Here is a 17,220-nt window from a genome sequence, read left to right as displayed (position 1 = left end):
TGGGAGTCCAGCTTAGATACCACCATCTTTCAATTTTCCCCAGGAGTGCACAACAGCCTAAAAAATACAAGCAGTTAAGGCAGATGGGTGGAATGATCCAAGACACTTTGTGCTACCTCTGTCTGGCCTTGCTCTAGGGAGGTAGTAAGAAAAAACAGGCAACTAGTAACAGGCATCATGGTTTGGGAGAATGAAAGGGGTCTTCTTGAGGTCTAGGAGCACATTAATTTGAGAAGGAAACAATCAACAAGTAGGACAGAATAATTAAATAATATCAACTGGCATTTATTTACAATGCCTACTTTGTGCCAGACACTATTCTAAGAGCTTTACATATATTAACTTTACTCTTACGAAGTAGCCGCTATTGTTTTCTCCTTACAAAAGAGGAAAGAGGTTAAGTGATTTGCTCATTATTACATCTAATAAATGAAGAAGCTAGGATCCAATGCAATACTGGAGTTGAAGATTTCTAAAGCAATGGAATGACAAACTCTAAGACAGAGTGAAGACCACTGTAGTAAGAAGAGGCCAGGTCTATTTGATCATCCTTGTATATCTAGTGCCTGACCTCCAGGAGGAACACATAATAAATGTATTTTAAAATGAATGACTATGCCACACGTAGTGGATAAAACTAAGATCTGAACTGGAAAGAATGTGAGGAAAGTATTAAAGTCTTCAATGATCGAAGGAACATGTTCTTGTAAGAAGTTAGGAGACAATCAGAGGGTGTGCATAAAAGAACAGTTCACAAGGGCCAGAGCCACAAAAAAAGGATGCTGCATGTGGTAATAAATTGTATCTGGGCCCAATGGTTCAAGGATTACAAGGAAAACAGACATTTCGATTTAAGAAGCTAAGCCAGTATTCTCAGGGCAAAGCCAGGTTTCAGATGAAAAAGGCGGCAAAGGACTCTGAGAACAGGTTAAAGATACAGGAGAGTCAATCTGCAATGGAAGTAGATCACAGCAGACAGCCGAACAGGCTGGGAAGAAGGAATCATGGTAGAGGGAGTAAAACAGAGTACAGCTAGTTAACAGAAAAGACTGTGCCACAGGTTTAGTCTTCTGAAGATCAAGCCAAGGTTACTGCCAATGCATCATACTATCTTTACTTTCAACTCATTGTTTCAGGGGACTAGGCCAACTTCAAATCATTAACAACTGACTATATCTTAACACTTCACTTATAGTGGCAAAAACAGTTGAAACATTTCAGAGTAGTACTTGCATCAACTTACCCAATTAATCAATTACTACGGTTTGGCTTAAAGGACTAGTTTCTCATTTAATCATTCACTAACCACCCACACTGTGTCTAACCCTATGCTAAGTGTTTTGTGGTTCAAAAGGCTGGCTGGTATAAGCTTTGGGCAGGGATCACAATCTAGTTCACGAGTGAAACAAAAAAAAAAAGGTATGGAAGAGAAAGGGAGGAAACAAAGAGAAGCAAAATGCATTTTTAGGCAAACATTTAATGTACATATTAGAATGCACACACCAAGTGAATGTTTACTCTTTCAATAAAGTTACTAAAGAAGTGACAGACGTACTCCAATGATTATGTAAGAATGATTATTGGAACTTCTTTTTTTGACTGTACCCCGAAAAGCCAGTACCCTTCTTTTCAAGTGCCCCAGTGGTACCAAATCCTTTGAGACTCACTTCTTAGTGCGGTTCAAATTGGCCCTGCAGGCTTTTCGAAATGAGAAACAGTACCAAAAAATGGCAGCATCACCAAAATAAGCATACAGTATTACAATACAGCTACCTGCAAAAATAACACTCAATTTCAACATTTAAATTGTGGCATAATCACAGCAAAATAGTGGTATTAACCACAGCTTTGTGCTAGGTAGTGTTCTAATGCTTTATTTTCTTTATCTCACAATACCCTGTAACATAGGTCCTACTGATAATTTCATTTCAGAGGAGGAAACTGAAGCTAGAAAGGGTTAAGTAACTTGTTAAAGTTGATACAGCTAGAAAAAGGTGGAAATGACATTCAAAATCTGGCAGTACAAAGCCCACCACACTTGATTACACTCTCAGCCTATTTTTTAGTCATACTCCTAACACAGAAGTTGAATATTCTAAAGGAAAATTCCCTTAAAGACTATCCATAGTTTTATTCTTAATAAGTAGTCAAAGAAATGCAAACTAAATCACTGAAGTACTATTTTTTCACCTATGAAATTAAAGATATAAAATGTTGGCTAAGACACTGCTACACAGTAGAAAGACAGTGATACAACCCTGACAGCTATAATTAATTCTGAAGAACGTTCACTTTAGAGCCAGGTTAGGATCCTAGTTCTGCCACTTACAAGCACAGTGACCTGAAGCAAATTTCTTAGATTCTCAAGGCCTCCTTTGTAAAACAGATGATAGTAGTAGTACTCTACAGGGCTGTGGAAATGAAATTAATTTACACATGCAAAGCACAGAGAATAGTGTGTGTAGCCCATGATAAGCACTCACCGAGTGTTAGCTATTATTATTCCTACCTTTCTGGAGGTCAATTGGCAATACATATCAATTTTGTTTGGCTTAGTAACTACATATCATGGATAGGCTCAAATATTTATGTGCCTAAATAATCACAGTTGCATTATCTATAACAGAGGAAATACGAATTAACTGGAATCAATCAAAATACTTGGCAGTCGGGAAATGGTTAAGCAAACTGAGGTGCCATAGAGTACTAGTCTTTACAAATCATATTGTTAATATATTTAATGTGAGAATACTACGTTTTTAAAAAGCAGTTTTTAAAATGACATAGTACCTCAATTTTACTGGGTGCTCACAAGTGTATGAAAGATTAAAAGAAAATACATCAAAATGTAAATATTGCTTATTTCCAAGCAGCAGGGTTAGAGTTGATTTTTATTTCCTTATTTATAAATTTAGATACTTAAGTTTTCTACCATGAATATGCATTATTTTTATTAGAAAATCTATTAAAATGAATTCATTGCTTTGACAGATTATGACTGAATAGTTTTCACAATACAATGATACACTAATTGCAATTCTTATTATACCTCAGTGATTTGTGCTTACTAGTAACACCTTTACCTTTTTGCTGCATTTACAAAGCATAAATGAGATCTACTTCCAAAGTTGCATATTTGAAACTACAGATTGTCCAGTAACTTTCACAAAAATTTAACAAAATTGCTAACGAACATCAGATGATCTTCAGTGAAAATAAGAGCAAAAATTATCTGTTGTTGGGAGCAATTTAGAATACAAAGGGAAGGCATACTACTTTTTTTTAAGTCTTCACTATATAATCTTCATGAACTAGAAAAACACTGTTATTAGCTATACCTAATGAATGAATGATTACAAACAAATGAAGCTTTCTCTATCTTGTCTCAATGAACTGACCTTATTTAAAAGGCCAAATTCTACATTACATTTTATACTCTAAAATACTTTCAAATTCAAAACTGGTAGTAATTTTCTAGGCTCCTCTGAACTGCTATCTAGGACGATAATGCAAAATATAAATACTTTATAGGTAACTACTTTACACTTTTAACTTCTAAAGCGAGAGAGGTACTAACAGTTACAACATAGCTGGCTGTCCTGAAACTATTAAACAGAAAGAATCAGTCTAAGTGCAAGCAACACTTTAATGAATCTGTTATACCTTACTCCACAATTTCTCTGTGTTAGAGAATGAAAAATAAATATAGTTAATTCCCCACCCTGTGTGATTTGCAAGACTATTATTCAGCTTTCCTGTAGATAGTTCAGGTAGTCCTAGGCAACAATTACTTTCTCTAAGGAAGAGAAATCTATTATGAAGATCAAAGCTGTTCCCCCAAATCTAGCAAATTTTACTATAGGTAGGAAAAAGAAAAACATTAACTGTCCCCAATTGTCATTAAACTCTTGTGTTCTTACGTACATCACAAATGATTTTAAACTCATCTCTTTCTAATGTCATTCACTCTGGTTTCCATCTAACAATAACCTCCACATCACTCACTGTCCATGCCACACAGGTGGAGCTCCGTGAAGCTCATCTAGGATTATGGAGTGGACATCAGAACCAAAGATTCTTCATCATAATTTAGCATGCTTCTATAACTGAAACCCTCTCCAGATCACACTCTAAAGACAATTAGTTCCACAATATGACTCCTAAACTCTGAAGGCTAAGTCAAGAAAGGAATATCAGAACAGAGATGAGTATTTTCAAACATATCCCCTCCAATTCAATCAAGTTTTTCAAGCCCATGTGGAAAGTACAGATGTTGAGGAATGGCTTTTCAAAGATAAGGACAAAAGGTTCACCTGACAGCAACTAATCCTACATAGAGGAACAAAAGCTCAGGAGTGAGACATTCGGCAACAGCAAAGAAAGCAGAGCAGGAACTTCTTGGGGCAGCACTCTGATCCAAATCCATATAGCTTCCAGGAGTTTCGCAACTACAGCCTCCTTCCTTAAAATAAGTTTTGTGGCCCTTGCTGTTAATTTTGGGTACCAAAGGAAAAAAAAAAAAGATGTAAAATGACATTATTTTGTGCAGTGCAGGAAAGCTTACAAACTGGGATAAACTCTAACTCCATCAACAATTTTTCAATCCAGAAAGTCCCTATTGTTTTCCAGCTTAAAAAGAACTGATTTCTCTTAAAATTTTATGAAAAGTTCTACTTAAAATGCAAATTGTGCATAGAACTGTGGTATGGCATAACTTTTACTCTTGTGAACAATGATAAAGGCACACTTAGGATATGTACTCAAAACGCTAAAAAGAACCTGATTTTACTGATGGGACTATATCTGGAATAGGCTAACATATCTACAGAATACCCTGTAAGTTCACTTACCACTCTATTTTGCAATAAAAACAAAACAATCTCAAAACATATTTTTACACATCAATTTCATAAAACAGAACCTGAGAATTTGGTTAAACTACAATTTTCTGCAACTACAGTACCTACACAGTACGTCCAAAGATTAATGCAAAATACTATAGCTGTAAATATTATACGTATGTACACACATAAACACTATTTTTTCTTTAGGGAATACTACACATTTACTATTAGAAGACTGCTAACCTGGAAGAATAGAGAAACTCTGAAGGTCTGTAAGTACTCAGACATTTACCAAAGGGTAAGTCAGGGAAATAGCATACCACTGAGGCATATATCTATTCTTAATGAGGGCTCAAAGAACTAGGACTTAAAAATTTATATATTAAAATGTAACGGTTTTCAGTGGAAACTACTTGTGAAGATTACTACTTACAAAATAATGAAAAACTATGCTTTTAAAAATTAGGAGATATTAAACTGAGTATCAAACACTTGTTATTTACAAACTTCATTGAAAGATTTTGAAAATCTTAGATGGCAACAAGTTATGGACAGAAAAGATCCAAATTAGCTCACAATCATAAACACTATTTAAAAAAAAAAATCAGTTTCAGCACTATGTGCTAATCTATCATATTATCATACTCTTTCACTAAAGAAATAATGAAATTCTCTCCTGCCTCTTCCAGTAATACACAACATCCAGAAAGAAGGGATCTTGACTCTTCAAGCTGTACTTATTCCAAGCCCCTGGAACAGCGCCTGGCACACAGTACCCAGTATTTACTGAATGAATGAGGGAATGAAGACCAGGCAGAAACAGGTAAACCTAAAGAGATGAAAAAGCTGATTGCACTTAAAGGTACAACGTTAATCACAGTATCAACAAAAGCGAGTTAATGTCAAATGTGAGCTATCCCACATTTTAGTAATAAATCTGAATTAGAAGAACTCAGACTTCAAGAATAGCAAATTTTCCTAGAAAACTTGTATAAAACTATTTAAAATTCTAAATTCTGGTAAAAATGTTCACAACTGATTTAGTAGCAAAGCTAACATTACTCAAAAATTCATAAACCCAGCTCACTTCATTTTAAGGGAAAACGTGCTTATCGATTTCATTAGTTCTCTTCTGTATGGTCTTCCCTCACTGTAAATTACACTTTAGAAAATGCTTAAAAAAGTGAATTCAAACCCCATCTTTATCCCTTCGTAAGATATATGTTTATGATTCTAAGACATTCAAGACCTTTCTCTAGTTTTACTGTTTTAAAACCTTCTGTTCAATTGCTAGTTTGTCTATCTTGACGTATACCTGTTACTGTAGCGACGTGAGCAAGTATGTCCAGTTTCTGTTACAACAGTACATTTTAATTGCTTGCCATTGGCTATCTGAATCAGGTATGACATCCAAAGTTATACTCTATACACCAAATACTGCAAGCATATGACTCAACGTAATGCTAAAAAAGAAAGTTTCTAAACAGAACACGTTTGCTGTCACTAAAACCTATAGAGTAGAGCAACTCGGGGTAGTGACTACTCATTCTTTTGGGCTTCCATGGCTAAGAGATGGAGAAACAATTGTCCAATTTGCTTTCTCTTGCTTCCCCTTGACCCTTACGAGTGGCGAGGCAATTCCTGCACAAGAGAGTTTGTAAAGTGCTTTGGAAGCCTGTGGATGAAAGAGGCTATAAATACAGCCGATGTTGTTAGTACGTTACTACTGAGCATTACATGGAACCACTGTCACTGCGTCGGGGGTAGGTTGGTGGCAAAACCCTTCCTGAGGACTCGGAGAGAGAGGGAGAGGACAGTCCCCTTCATCATCCTAAAGGTCTGGCTGGCCATCTTTTAGGCTCGGTTATTTTTTAAACCGCAGCGAGACCACACGTGAAAAGTTACACACACGCCCAATACACGGAGGACTTCCACAGTCCTCGTCCCTGCAGGTCTGGTGGTTGCGGGAAACGAGCAGGGAGAGGTGTACTAGGGGCCGGGCCTACACCCCAGGAACGTGCGAAGGTGCTGGGACCGGCCAAGGGGCCCCGGCCGCAGCCGACACCCGCTGGTTGGCCGGAGAAGCAGCTCCCGGGCCGGTGCGCGGCGCCGGGCTTGGGCGCGGGGAACGGCCCGGGAGGGCGGCCGCGCCGGGGCCCCGCGCCGCCCCGTTGCCGGGAAGGCTCGCGCCCCGCGGCCGGCGGCGTGGGGGAGGGGAGGCCGGGCCTGAGGCCTGTTGGGGGAGTTCAGCCCGGGCCTCGCGTGCGGCTCTCCGCCGGGCCCCCGGCCCTGGGGTCCGAGGCGCCGAGGAGACACTCACCGGAAAGGCCCGGATCCGCATCTTGGTGTCCTTCCGGCTGCCCGTGCCTTTGCTCAGATTCGACATGGTGCTCGTCCCCTCCCCGGCGGCGGCTTCGGGTCGCACTCCGAGGCGCCGGTGTCACATTTAAGGCGGGCGGGCAGGCGAGGGGCTACGCTGGGGGCGGCGGCAGCGCGGCCCCCGGGCTGGGCTGGGGAGCTGGCCGGCCACTGGGTGGCCGCGGCGGGGGCGGCGGCGGCTCAGGCTCCGGCGGCTCGGGCTCCGCTGGGGGCTGCGCTGGCGCGGCGGCTCCGCGGGGTCCCCCTCACGCCCGGCTCGGCTCCCTTTATCGCGCTCCTCCGCGATGGCGGCGGCGGCGGCGACGGACAAACATCTCACTGCGCAGGCCGAACGTCCTCCTCCTCCTTCTCCTCCTCCGCCTCAGCGAGACGAGATCCGGCCCAGAGGGTGGAGGGGGGAGGAGGGAGGGAGGAGAGCCGGAGAGTGGAGAGATTGGGGGGAGGGGGGTGGGAGGACGGGAGGGGGAGGCGGGCGGCCGCGGCGGGGACGCTCAGATCTCGCGAGAAGAGGGCGAGCGCGGGGCCCCGAGTGGGGCGGGGCAAAGCCTAGGAGCGGGAGGGGTCAATAGGAGGGGAGGAGGGGAATGGGGAGTTGGGGAAGTGGGAGGGACCAGCGGGGCGGGGAGTTGGAAAAGGGGCGGGGCTGAAGGCGGGAGGAGAAAGCTGCCTTTTTGAAAGGGGAGCGTCGGAGACGGGACTATGGGCGGAGGTGGTTGCTGATTGGTGGATCGCAAAGAGGGGGTGAGGGGGTCCTGGTCACGTGGACGGAGTGGGCGGGGAAGTTCAGAGAGCCGGAGCGGGACAGTAGTGGGGTGGGTCTTCCTGGGCTGGGCCGGGCTGGGCCGGGTTGGGCCGGGGCCGGGCCGAGGCCCGGCCAGGGCGGGAGAAGGGTAGTCTCGGGGAGGAGCTTAGGGGTGCTAGGTGGATAGCTAAGTCCTAGAACTGGTTCTGTGCTTTTCTAGGGCATGTGAGCTAGGGAGGGGTAATTGAGCAGAAGCCAGAAAGTTGAAAGAAGAGTTTGTGCAGGAATTACCTGCAGTTGTTAGAAGTTAGAGCGCTGTATGTATACAAGGTATTCGGATTGGCTGTGCACATCCCACCTCTCAGGACTGAGGGGTGGAGATGTTAATTAACAGAATTTCCTTAAACTGCAGAAGCCCCAGACCTCTTGATTCATTGATCTTTCTTAATAGCGCTAAAATCTCTTTTTCGTTATCATTGAAGTAAAATGACAACTCCCTTCATGTAATGCAATATTTTGGTAAGTGGTGAAAAATAGACGATAGGGTGATAGAGACCGGTCTTAACCTGCCAAATCACTTTTACCATTACCAAGAGTATTGTCGGTTATGAAAGCCAAAATTTTTGTCTGTGACTCCAGTTTGCTGTAATTTTGGAAGTTTTTTGTTTGTTTTTGTCATTGTAGTCGGAAGTCTAGTTGGATTCATCAGTTTTGCCTTTTTTCTTTTTATTTATTATGAATCTTACTTCCTAATTTACCTCTTTGCCGAATTAATATTGTATTTGGACTTCTGACACTGCAAAGAAATATCTGAGTTCCCACCAAAGTCTGTAATCTTTTAAATAAGAACCTATTGTTGGGATGGATATCTACATGAGGTTTTAATACTTTATTTGCTTATTGTAATACTTTTTAATACCTTTTTAAAAGCTAGGGTGTTAATACTTTTTCATCTCGTTTGGAAGCTGGGGTTTTATACTCTTTAAGTAAGTAAACAAACTTTTTTGTGTACTGTAAAGGTTGAATTTGCCCTGAGTTAACTTAATCGTGATGACTAAATTTAGGAATGTTATGCTTTCATCCTCTATTTGGTTGAATACCCCTTTGTAAATGTATTTTGCTTTGTTTTCTGATATTTGCTAATTAAAACTTGAGTTTAAGAAATAAGGATATTGCTTGAAGCAATACCTCTGTAAATACTGAAGCTAAAAATAGGTCATCAAGAACTGGGTTGATAAGGTAAGATTGGGAAGGGCTCTGATTTAAATATAAGATAGTAGGAGTCTTGGATAGGAGTTTATAATCCGTATGCTGATTGGACCTCCATTTCCATAATCATCAGAATATAATAACAACTGATGTTTTTCTGTTGGTTGCACTGTCATATGGCCCAGTTTCTTTGTAATATAAGACCATAAATTCTAGAGCCAGCTGTATCAGTTTACTAGCTGTATTTTTTGTCTTTGGGGGAAAGAGTCCTCATCTGTAAAGTGGGGAAAAAATAATACTTCCTTCTTGGGCTACCACGAAATTTAGATGATTAACACATTTTTAAAAGCCCTAGGAGCAGTGCTCAGCAGAGAGTAGCCACTCAACATTGGTTGGCTATTATCATGGGTAATTAAGGCCAAGGGTGTACTATCTTCCTTCATTCAGTGTGCATTTTTTTTAAAAATACTTGTATCCTTTTAAAATGAATCTTATTTTAAATCTAAGTCATCCTCCAACACTTCGATTTCACAAACCAATAAAATATTTTTCAAAATGCTGGGGAACTAATACAGGGTTGGCAACTTTACTTTGGCAAGTAAGGGCATTAAAAAAGAATAATTAGCATAGACTAGCCTCATTATCTTATTTTTTTAAGAAGTATTTTAGCCACGGAAACAAGAGAAGGTAATTTTTGAATAAAGGATGGTTCTTTAAATTGATTAATTTAGCCTTATGAAAAATAATACAGTGAGCTGATTTTTCTTATTTCTTCGTGAACCTGAGAAAGAATCGTGAGCCAGCATTTAGGAACCTTCTGAATTAAGGAATAGTTCCATGTAATTGTGAAGCATATAATCACCCTTTAATTTACAGTATTTGTTTTGTGAACCCAGATTTTTTCATATGCTGGTTTTGCTCAAGCAAATTTTGGCTGCATCTTAAAAGAATCACTGTCAACTGCATCTTTTGTTAGGCTTTTAACCACAATAGGCCAAGAAAAACGCTTCAAACTGAATTTGCCACTGACACTAAGAAATCTGCTAATTTATTTGATCATTTACTCAAGAACTGTTTATTTAAGGCTGCTAGATGTCAGTCACTAAGGGGAATAAGACACATGAGACCTGCCATCACTGAACATAGAGTCCTTTTCACATCTCAGAATTTGGAAACCACAGACCCAAGTTGGATTCGGCAACAACTTCCTATACACCCCAGTCCAGAAATCAGAGATTTTCCTGCCTAGAAAACCAGCAATCTCAAAACGTGTATGAAATATTCTCTAAAGCAGCAGACTGTTCTGTACCTAGGGGTATTCCCTGATTTGCAAGTAGGAAATGAACTTTCAAAATATTAGCTTTTCTGCCAACTGCCATCTGATCTAGCAGAGAAAGCAGGGCTGCAATAGGAACTCACTGGATGTTGCATGCCTGCCGGTTGGTGTTCTTACTTATGCTGACCATGTCCTGACACAGGAGAACAGTGGCCCCATTTCCATTTATTTGTATGGAACACGTGCAGTCAGAGAAGCCAGGAGGCTGAGTGGGCCAGCGCCTTTTCTACATCCCGGTCTAAAATGGACAGCACAGGCTGTGAGAAGCCAGCGAAAGGGAATAGCCTCTTCTTGACCATGAGTTTCTAGGTATCCAGGATGCCAACCCACTTTCATCACTGATTTGATTGTGTAGATATTGGTTATTAAAACAGCTGACAGCCTACCAATTCAATTAGAAAGACCAGTTCAATGGTTTTGAAGAGACAAAGACCGTGTTAGGGNAAGATGTATGTTTTTCAAATTGGAAGGAGAAGATTTATAGATATTATCACATCTTTGAAAATAAGGGCTAGTTCCTCTACTTTCTTGCTTGTCTCCACTAGGCACCCAGTAAGTATTGTGGGCCGCTAGATTTATATGTATTTAGAGTAGTAGCATTCGTATGTGCCTTATAAGAGGACATGTTATAGGAGTATCCCATTGAGAATGTAATCCCAGACACTTACATATATGAAAACTGTAGATTTTCTGTATGTACCTTTTCTACTTTGTCCTTACTATTTACTATATATATACATATACATACATATACACTATAAATAGTATATACGTATACAGTATATGTATTTACTCCCCTTCACCCAATATATGTATATATTCAGAACAAGAGGCATATAAGATGTGAGGGCGTATGAGAAAAGTTACATCTTGAATTAAAGAAAAATCTTAAATGTCTGTTATATCATAAAAACCCATCTCCATTCTTCATCACGTTGTCATGCTAAATAAAATCATCTCACTGGCAGCTCTGGAAACTTTGTAGTTAGCCTGGACAGTGTTCTGTCTTCCACATTTATCAAGTATGTTAATATCTTGGAATAAAAATAATCTATACAGCCAGTTGAATTTAACAGAATATAAATTCTCGATTTAAAATTATAGGTATTGCATGCAATTTTGTAATTTTATTTTGAAGAAAAAGAATTTATTTTGAGGAAAAAGAATTTCCTCTTACCGATAGCAGTAACTGTGTCAAGAAACCTCCAGGGGACAATTATGAATATGTATTGCTCTCCTTCAGATAAGTAGAGTATATGTTGAATTTTATAACTCATCAGCTTTGTCTTTGTGAAATAAGTTAATTTTGGAGTTGAGATAAAGCATGGTTCCAAAGAAGCTATAAAAGTAAATAGTTTAAATTTTATGCTAGATATAGTAATTGCGTGAGTTATAAATACAACAGTCAACAGTCAGTAAATGTAATAAAATAGCATTATCTTCAGACTTGTTGAATAAGCTATCTATGTTTAGTTCATAGTTAAATGGTATTCTTTACTATATCTTGAACTACGATAAAGCAAAGGAGTACTGGTAGAGGTGAAGAATAACCTTTAAGAGACTAAAAAATAAGAAAAAAATTGTTTGGGCCAATTTCTCACTGCATATTGATATAATGAATTAGTTCCTAGAGAGAAGTTGATTTGAAGTTACTGGTTTCTGAATCTTCTAGTTCTTGAGTGGCTGGTTATTGGGCAGAAGACCCACTGAATGGGCAGTTTTGAGAAAGGGACAACATGAACGCCTTGTTAAAATAAAACCAGCAACTGTAATCGAGTTGAAAATCTTGGAATGAAGCATAAGAGACTATGGACTCTGAGAAACAAACTGAGGGCTTCAGGGGGGAGGGGGGTGGGGGAATGGGATAGGCCGGTGATGGTAGTAAGGAGGGCACGTATTGCATGGTGCACTGGGTGTTACATACAAGTAATGAATCATGGAACTTTACATCAAAAACCAGGGATGTACTGTATGGTGACTAACATAATATAATAAAAAATATTATTATTTTAAAAAAAAGAAAATCTTTTAAAGAATTTTCATTTATTAAACCTTTAGAAGTAGTACTTCTCTACTACTGAAATCCTTGCTGAGGAGCGCCTATCTCTTCATGAGCCTTTATCTTTGGGGAAAGGTTGCCTTAGATGCCTGGATTGTTAAGGCACTTCCACATCTTTAAAATTAATTATTGTAATGACTTTTGTCCTTTTGTTGGGGGGGTGCTTTCTCTTACCACCTTGATTTCTTGTTTTAAAGGTTTCACCCATTGGGTATGGTCTTAGTAGGTAGTGGTGTTCACTTCCTATCACAATAGCCGCTCCTGCCTACTTCCCAGCTGAGCCTGGGGAGGTATAAGATAGACCCAGGCAGTCAGACCCTCTCTCCCAGAAACTCTTGAGTAGGTGACTGAAGGACACAGGGACAGCTGGTGAGCATGCAGACAGTGGCAATGGGTGGTGTAGGCTCTTCCTCCTGAATGACTAGCTGTCATTCCTGCTCCTCAGCTTTCCAGCAGGCCCCTGGTTCCTATTTGTTCTCCAACCCTGGTCCTCCCACCTTCCCTCATTTCTTTATTATCATTATTATACATTTTTAAAATATAGGTATAGTTGATACACTATGTTAGTTTCAAGTGTACAGTGTAGTGATTCAACAAGTCGACGTGTTATGCTATGCTCACCCCAAGTGTGATATCATCTGTCACTATACAATGCTGTTACAGTATCACTGGCTATATTCCATATGCTGGACCTTTTATCCCCATGACTTGTTCATTCCATATCTGGAAGCCTGTATTTCCCACTCCCCTTCAACCATTTTGCCCATCCCCTGCCGTCTTCCCCTCTGACAACCATCAGTTTGTTCTCTGTATTTATGGGTCTGTTTCTGCTTTTTGTTTGTTTATTCCTTTGTTTTTTACTACCTCCCCTCATATCTGTAACTCCAAACATGCCTTCTCCAATTCCATTTTTGCTTAAAATAGTCAAAATTTGTTTCCGCTGTGTATCAGTCAGGGTCCTGACAGGAAACAGATGGCTCACTCAAACAGGGAAATTGAGGCGAGTTTAATTCAGGGTCTGTTTACAGAAGTGCGGGCAGAGTTAGGGAGTGATCAAGGGATGATGAAGCATCCTAGGACTAGTAGCAGTCAGGAACCTTGCAGCACTTCTAGGTTAGAAGGGCTACGAGAGGAAGTGGCCACCAGACTTGGAGAGAGAATTCTCTCTGTAGCTATGGCATAGGACTGCCTAACAAGCTGGGGCTTTAGGAGAGGAACCAGGGTACTGGCACAGTAGGGAGACAACCAGGGGAGAAAATACCTCAGCCTCGCTTCCCCTGGACTTCTGGCTGGTGGCTTCCATTGGATAAACTTAACAGGAAGCCAGAAGGCAAGGGAGCCCATAAAGGTCAGCCTTCCAAGACACAGAGCAGAGTAAAGAAGGGTGAGAATAGATCTGGAGAGACAAACAGGGAATATCCATGTAGAGTGCTTGCAAACAAACTTTTGGTTGATAAAGTAAAATAGACCTATACATTAATTTGTTTAAAGCCCCTCATATAGTCATAGAATCAGTGCACTGTAGGAAGTTTACTTGCTGAGGAAATAAATGGAGGCTGATATCCAAGACAGGTGCCCTGGCAAGTGCTGTCATTACCTGATGGAAAGAGCACCTGTTTCCTTGGTCAAAGATGCCAACTGCCCTCTAAGTTGTGAGGGAATGGGGCTGGATTTCTCTGGGTGGTAGCCAGAGTTCTTTGGTCTTTTCTAATTCACATGAAAACCATCATATACACTAGCAGTGTCTGTGCATTCCCAATACTTTAGACTGTGAAATAATACAGAACCATGGGTGAGAGTGCCAGCTCTGAAATCAAACTACCTGGATTCTAATCTGAGTTCTGCAATGTAACAAGTCAGTGCCATTTATTCTCATCGGTAAAATTAGGTTAATAGTAGTGCCAACTTCATGAGGCTGGTGTGAGGATCAAATTGAATAATGTAGATAAAGTATTTTGTATAACACTGGCCGCATAGTTTGAATCCAAGGAATATTAATGATTATTTTATGGCTAATTACTAATACCATTTTTTAAAAAAGATTTATTTATTTTAGAGAGAGAGAAAGCATGAGGGGGAGGGGTAGACTCCATGCTGAGCATGGAGCCTGATGTGGGGCTTGATCTCATGACCCCTAAATCGTACGACCTGATCTGAAACCAAGAGTTGACGCTCAACCGGCTGTGCCACTCAGGTGCCCCACTAATACCATTTTTGACCCTTTAGTCTAGGTTTGGTAAATGACAGACACGTGTTTACTAGTTTCTGCATTCATGCAGTCACCGCAACACCCGGTTTGCTCCATCTGTTCCCCAGTGCCCAACCCCATCACCTCCTACATGAGGGCCTCCCTATCACCCTTATCTGGTATCTACACTTCCACCCTCAATCGCATCATTTTCCGATCTGCATTCATCTCCCCTTCAACTTTTGCTTCCTTTGGCCAATTCACTAGCTTTCTCTTATCTGTGGAGGAAGTTCCCGAGTTAACTGTCCTCATAGACTTAGGAGTAGCAAGGCCCCTAAAAACAAATGAAAAGAAGAAGCAATGATGGGAACTCTGGCTTTCAAACCAGGTCAGCATCTTCAACAAGCTTTTAATTATTAAGACACCCTCTCTGCGCTTTGAGATTTGGTTTCACCACAATGCTAGGATGAAAACTTTTAATCTACTAAGTTTATTTTAAGGTTAAATAAGGGAGTTTTAAAAATAAACACACAAAGCAATGTATCCTGACTGTCACTTCTCATGATCTTTCTTATACTGTGTTCTCTCTTGCTAAAACATACAAACGATAAATTTTGGATCTATAAATCACATATGGTCCAATTTATCATTTGTGCTTTGGCATTCCCTTCCCCACTGCCATATCACTTTTGTCATACACAAGAGGACAGCTGAGCTGGGCCTTACATCATTACAATAACTGAAAAATAAGTACATGGCAAATTAAATTCATCCTTGAGATTTTGATCAAAGTATGATGCTGTATTATCTGAAATATTTTTATGTCTACTGATAAGAAGGCAGCCCTTTCCATAATTTGTGTCCAGACTTTTAGAAGCCAAAGAAATGGGCCATGTGGCTCTTACTGGATCAACTCATTCACCATCAGCTTTTGGTGAATTTACACAGCTACCACCTAATGAGACACTAACCGGTGATATATGGGAGCGAGTAACTATGGGTAGGAATAGGGAAGGATTGCACATTAACTGAGTGTAAGCAACATGACCTTTTAAAACAAGCCAGCAGACTCTCCTCTATATCCATACCCGGCGTGTAGTTTGGACTCAAAGATTAGCAATTATCATAGGGTTATATCAAAGCAATCAAGCAGGTGAGCATCTGAGGAAATATATCAAATTAGATGACTATTAACAACTAAAATTGTTCATAAAGATAGTGCATCTGAATTAGCTAAATTATTTTTTGCTTCCAGTAACAGAAAACCTAACTCAAATTGGCGTCAGCAGTAATCGAATCCATTATCTCACATAAAAGCAGTCCAGCATTTGTATGGGTCCCAGGCATAGTCCAACAGGGCCCTGGCCTAGGGCAGGGGAAAGCAGCTGTAGGCATTGTGGGTATTTCTTCACCAGATGCAACAAAGTCCAGACTAGAAGAAGAGGAGAGACTGTCTCTTTGTTTAGGGCTCTGTGTTACCAGCTAGGACACTATTCCCAGAGCCAGTCCCGGAGACACTCTCATGGCTCACTGGCCAAGACTTACATGTCCATTTTAACCAACACCATGGAAAGGGCAAATGGGTGGTAGAATAGATCTTGGGAGTCGACTACTACCACCTGTTGGTACAGAGCACACTTGTTATCTCTGAAGAGATTTTACATGGAAATTAATGTGTTTGAGGAAGTACAGTAGGGAGCGTGTGTGTGTGTGTGTGTGAATAATAGGGTGTTTGGTGAATGAGGGGGGCAAGGGAGCATAATCTCAGGCCCTGAAATATACTGGAAAACTAGACCTTAAACACAGATAAGGAGATCAAACAGAACGTCAGAGCGAGGGACCCACAGGAAGGTGCAGCTTGTTTCATAAAGATTCCATGTGCGTGCACATTTGCACAGACACGCGCACACTCCTTTCAGGGATTGTAAGCTCTCTTTCGGGGGGGCTGGAGAAACCTTATTCTTTGCTCCCTACCTCGTGAGATCTATAGACAAGGGTAGCCACCGGCAAGTAAGACAAGGTGGTTGTCCACGTAAGCCAATCTGACAGGTGATGAAGAGGCCCCGTTACCCTCCAAACTCCCCCCGCTAAAAACAAAATGAAGCAAGCCAAATGGACAAAAAACACGGATTAAACTAGCTATCCACTTAGGTGGGCAAGACAGTTAGACATGGAATATTGTGTGAGAGGCACCGAGTCGTCTCTCTGAACCTGATAACACTCCACTCTGAGCCCCAAAGCCAACAAACAGTCCCACTATCGTTTAAAAGCATTAGGCTCTGAGGTCTTTTCAAAAGTAAATGCTGTGGGAAGAAGACTACATTAAACCTCCAACACCTTAGCATTAATTATTACATCATAGAAACTAAGTGTACCTGGAAACAAGCAAATTCCCTAGAGAGGCAGGATCTTTTTAACAGGGAAAAGCAACTTCTTTATCATTTTGCCTGTATTCCCAACAAG

At 40.7% G+C, this 17,220-nt stretch overlaps 1 protein-coding gene across 1 annotated transcript in view; it reads right to left on the bottom strand.

Moving 5' to 3' along the window:
• CUL3 (cullin 3) overlaps positions 1–7,305 on the bottom strand; it is a 95,051-nt gene extending 87,746 nt beyond the window's left edge. Inside the window, exon 1 of the mRNA XM_040639814.1 lies at positions 7,165–7,305. Coding sequence (XP_040495748.1) covers positions 7,165–7,230 — 66 coding nt within the window. The 5' untranslated portion in view covers positions 7,231–7,305. The remainder of the gene's footprint in view (positions 1–7,164) is intronic.
• Between the last annotated feature and the right edge of the window lie 9,915 nt (positions 7,306–17,220).

The sequence above is a fragment of the Ursus maritimus genome, unplaced genomic scaffold (assembly GCF_017311325.1).
Source record: "Ursus maritimus isolate PB19 unplaced genomic scaffold, ASM1731132v1 scaffold_1, whole genome shotgun sequence".
NCBI classification, from domain to species: domain Eukaryota; kingdom Metazoa; phylum Chordata; class Mammalia; order Carnivora; family Ursidae; genus Ursus; species Ursus maritimus.
This window is presented reverse-complemented; position numbering and strand designations above follow the sequence as displayed.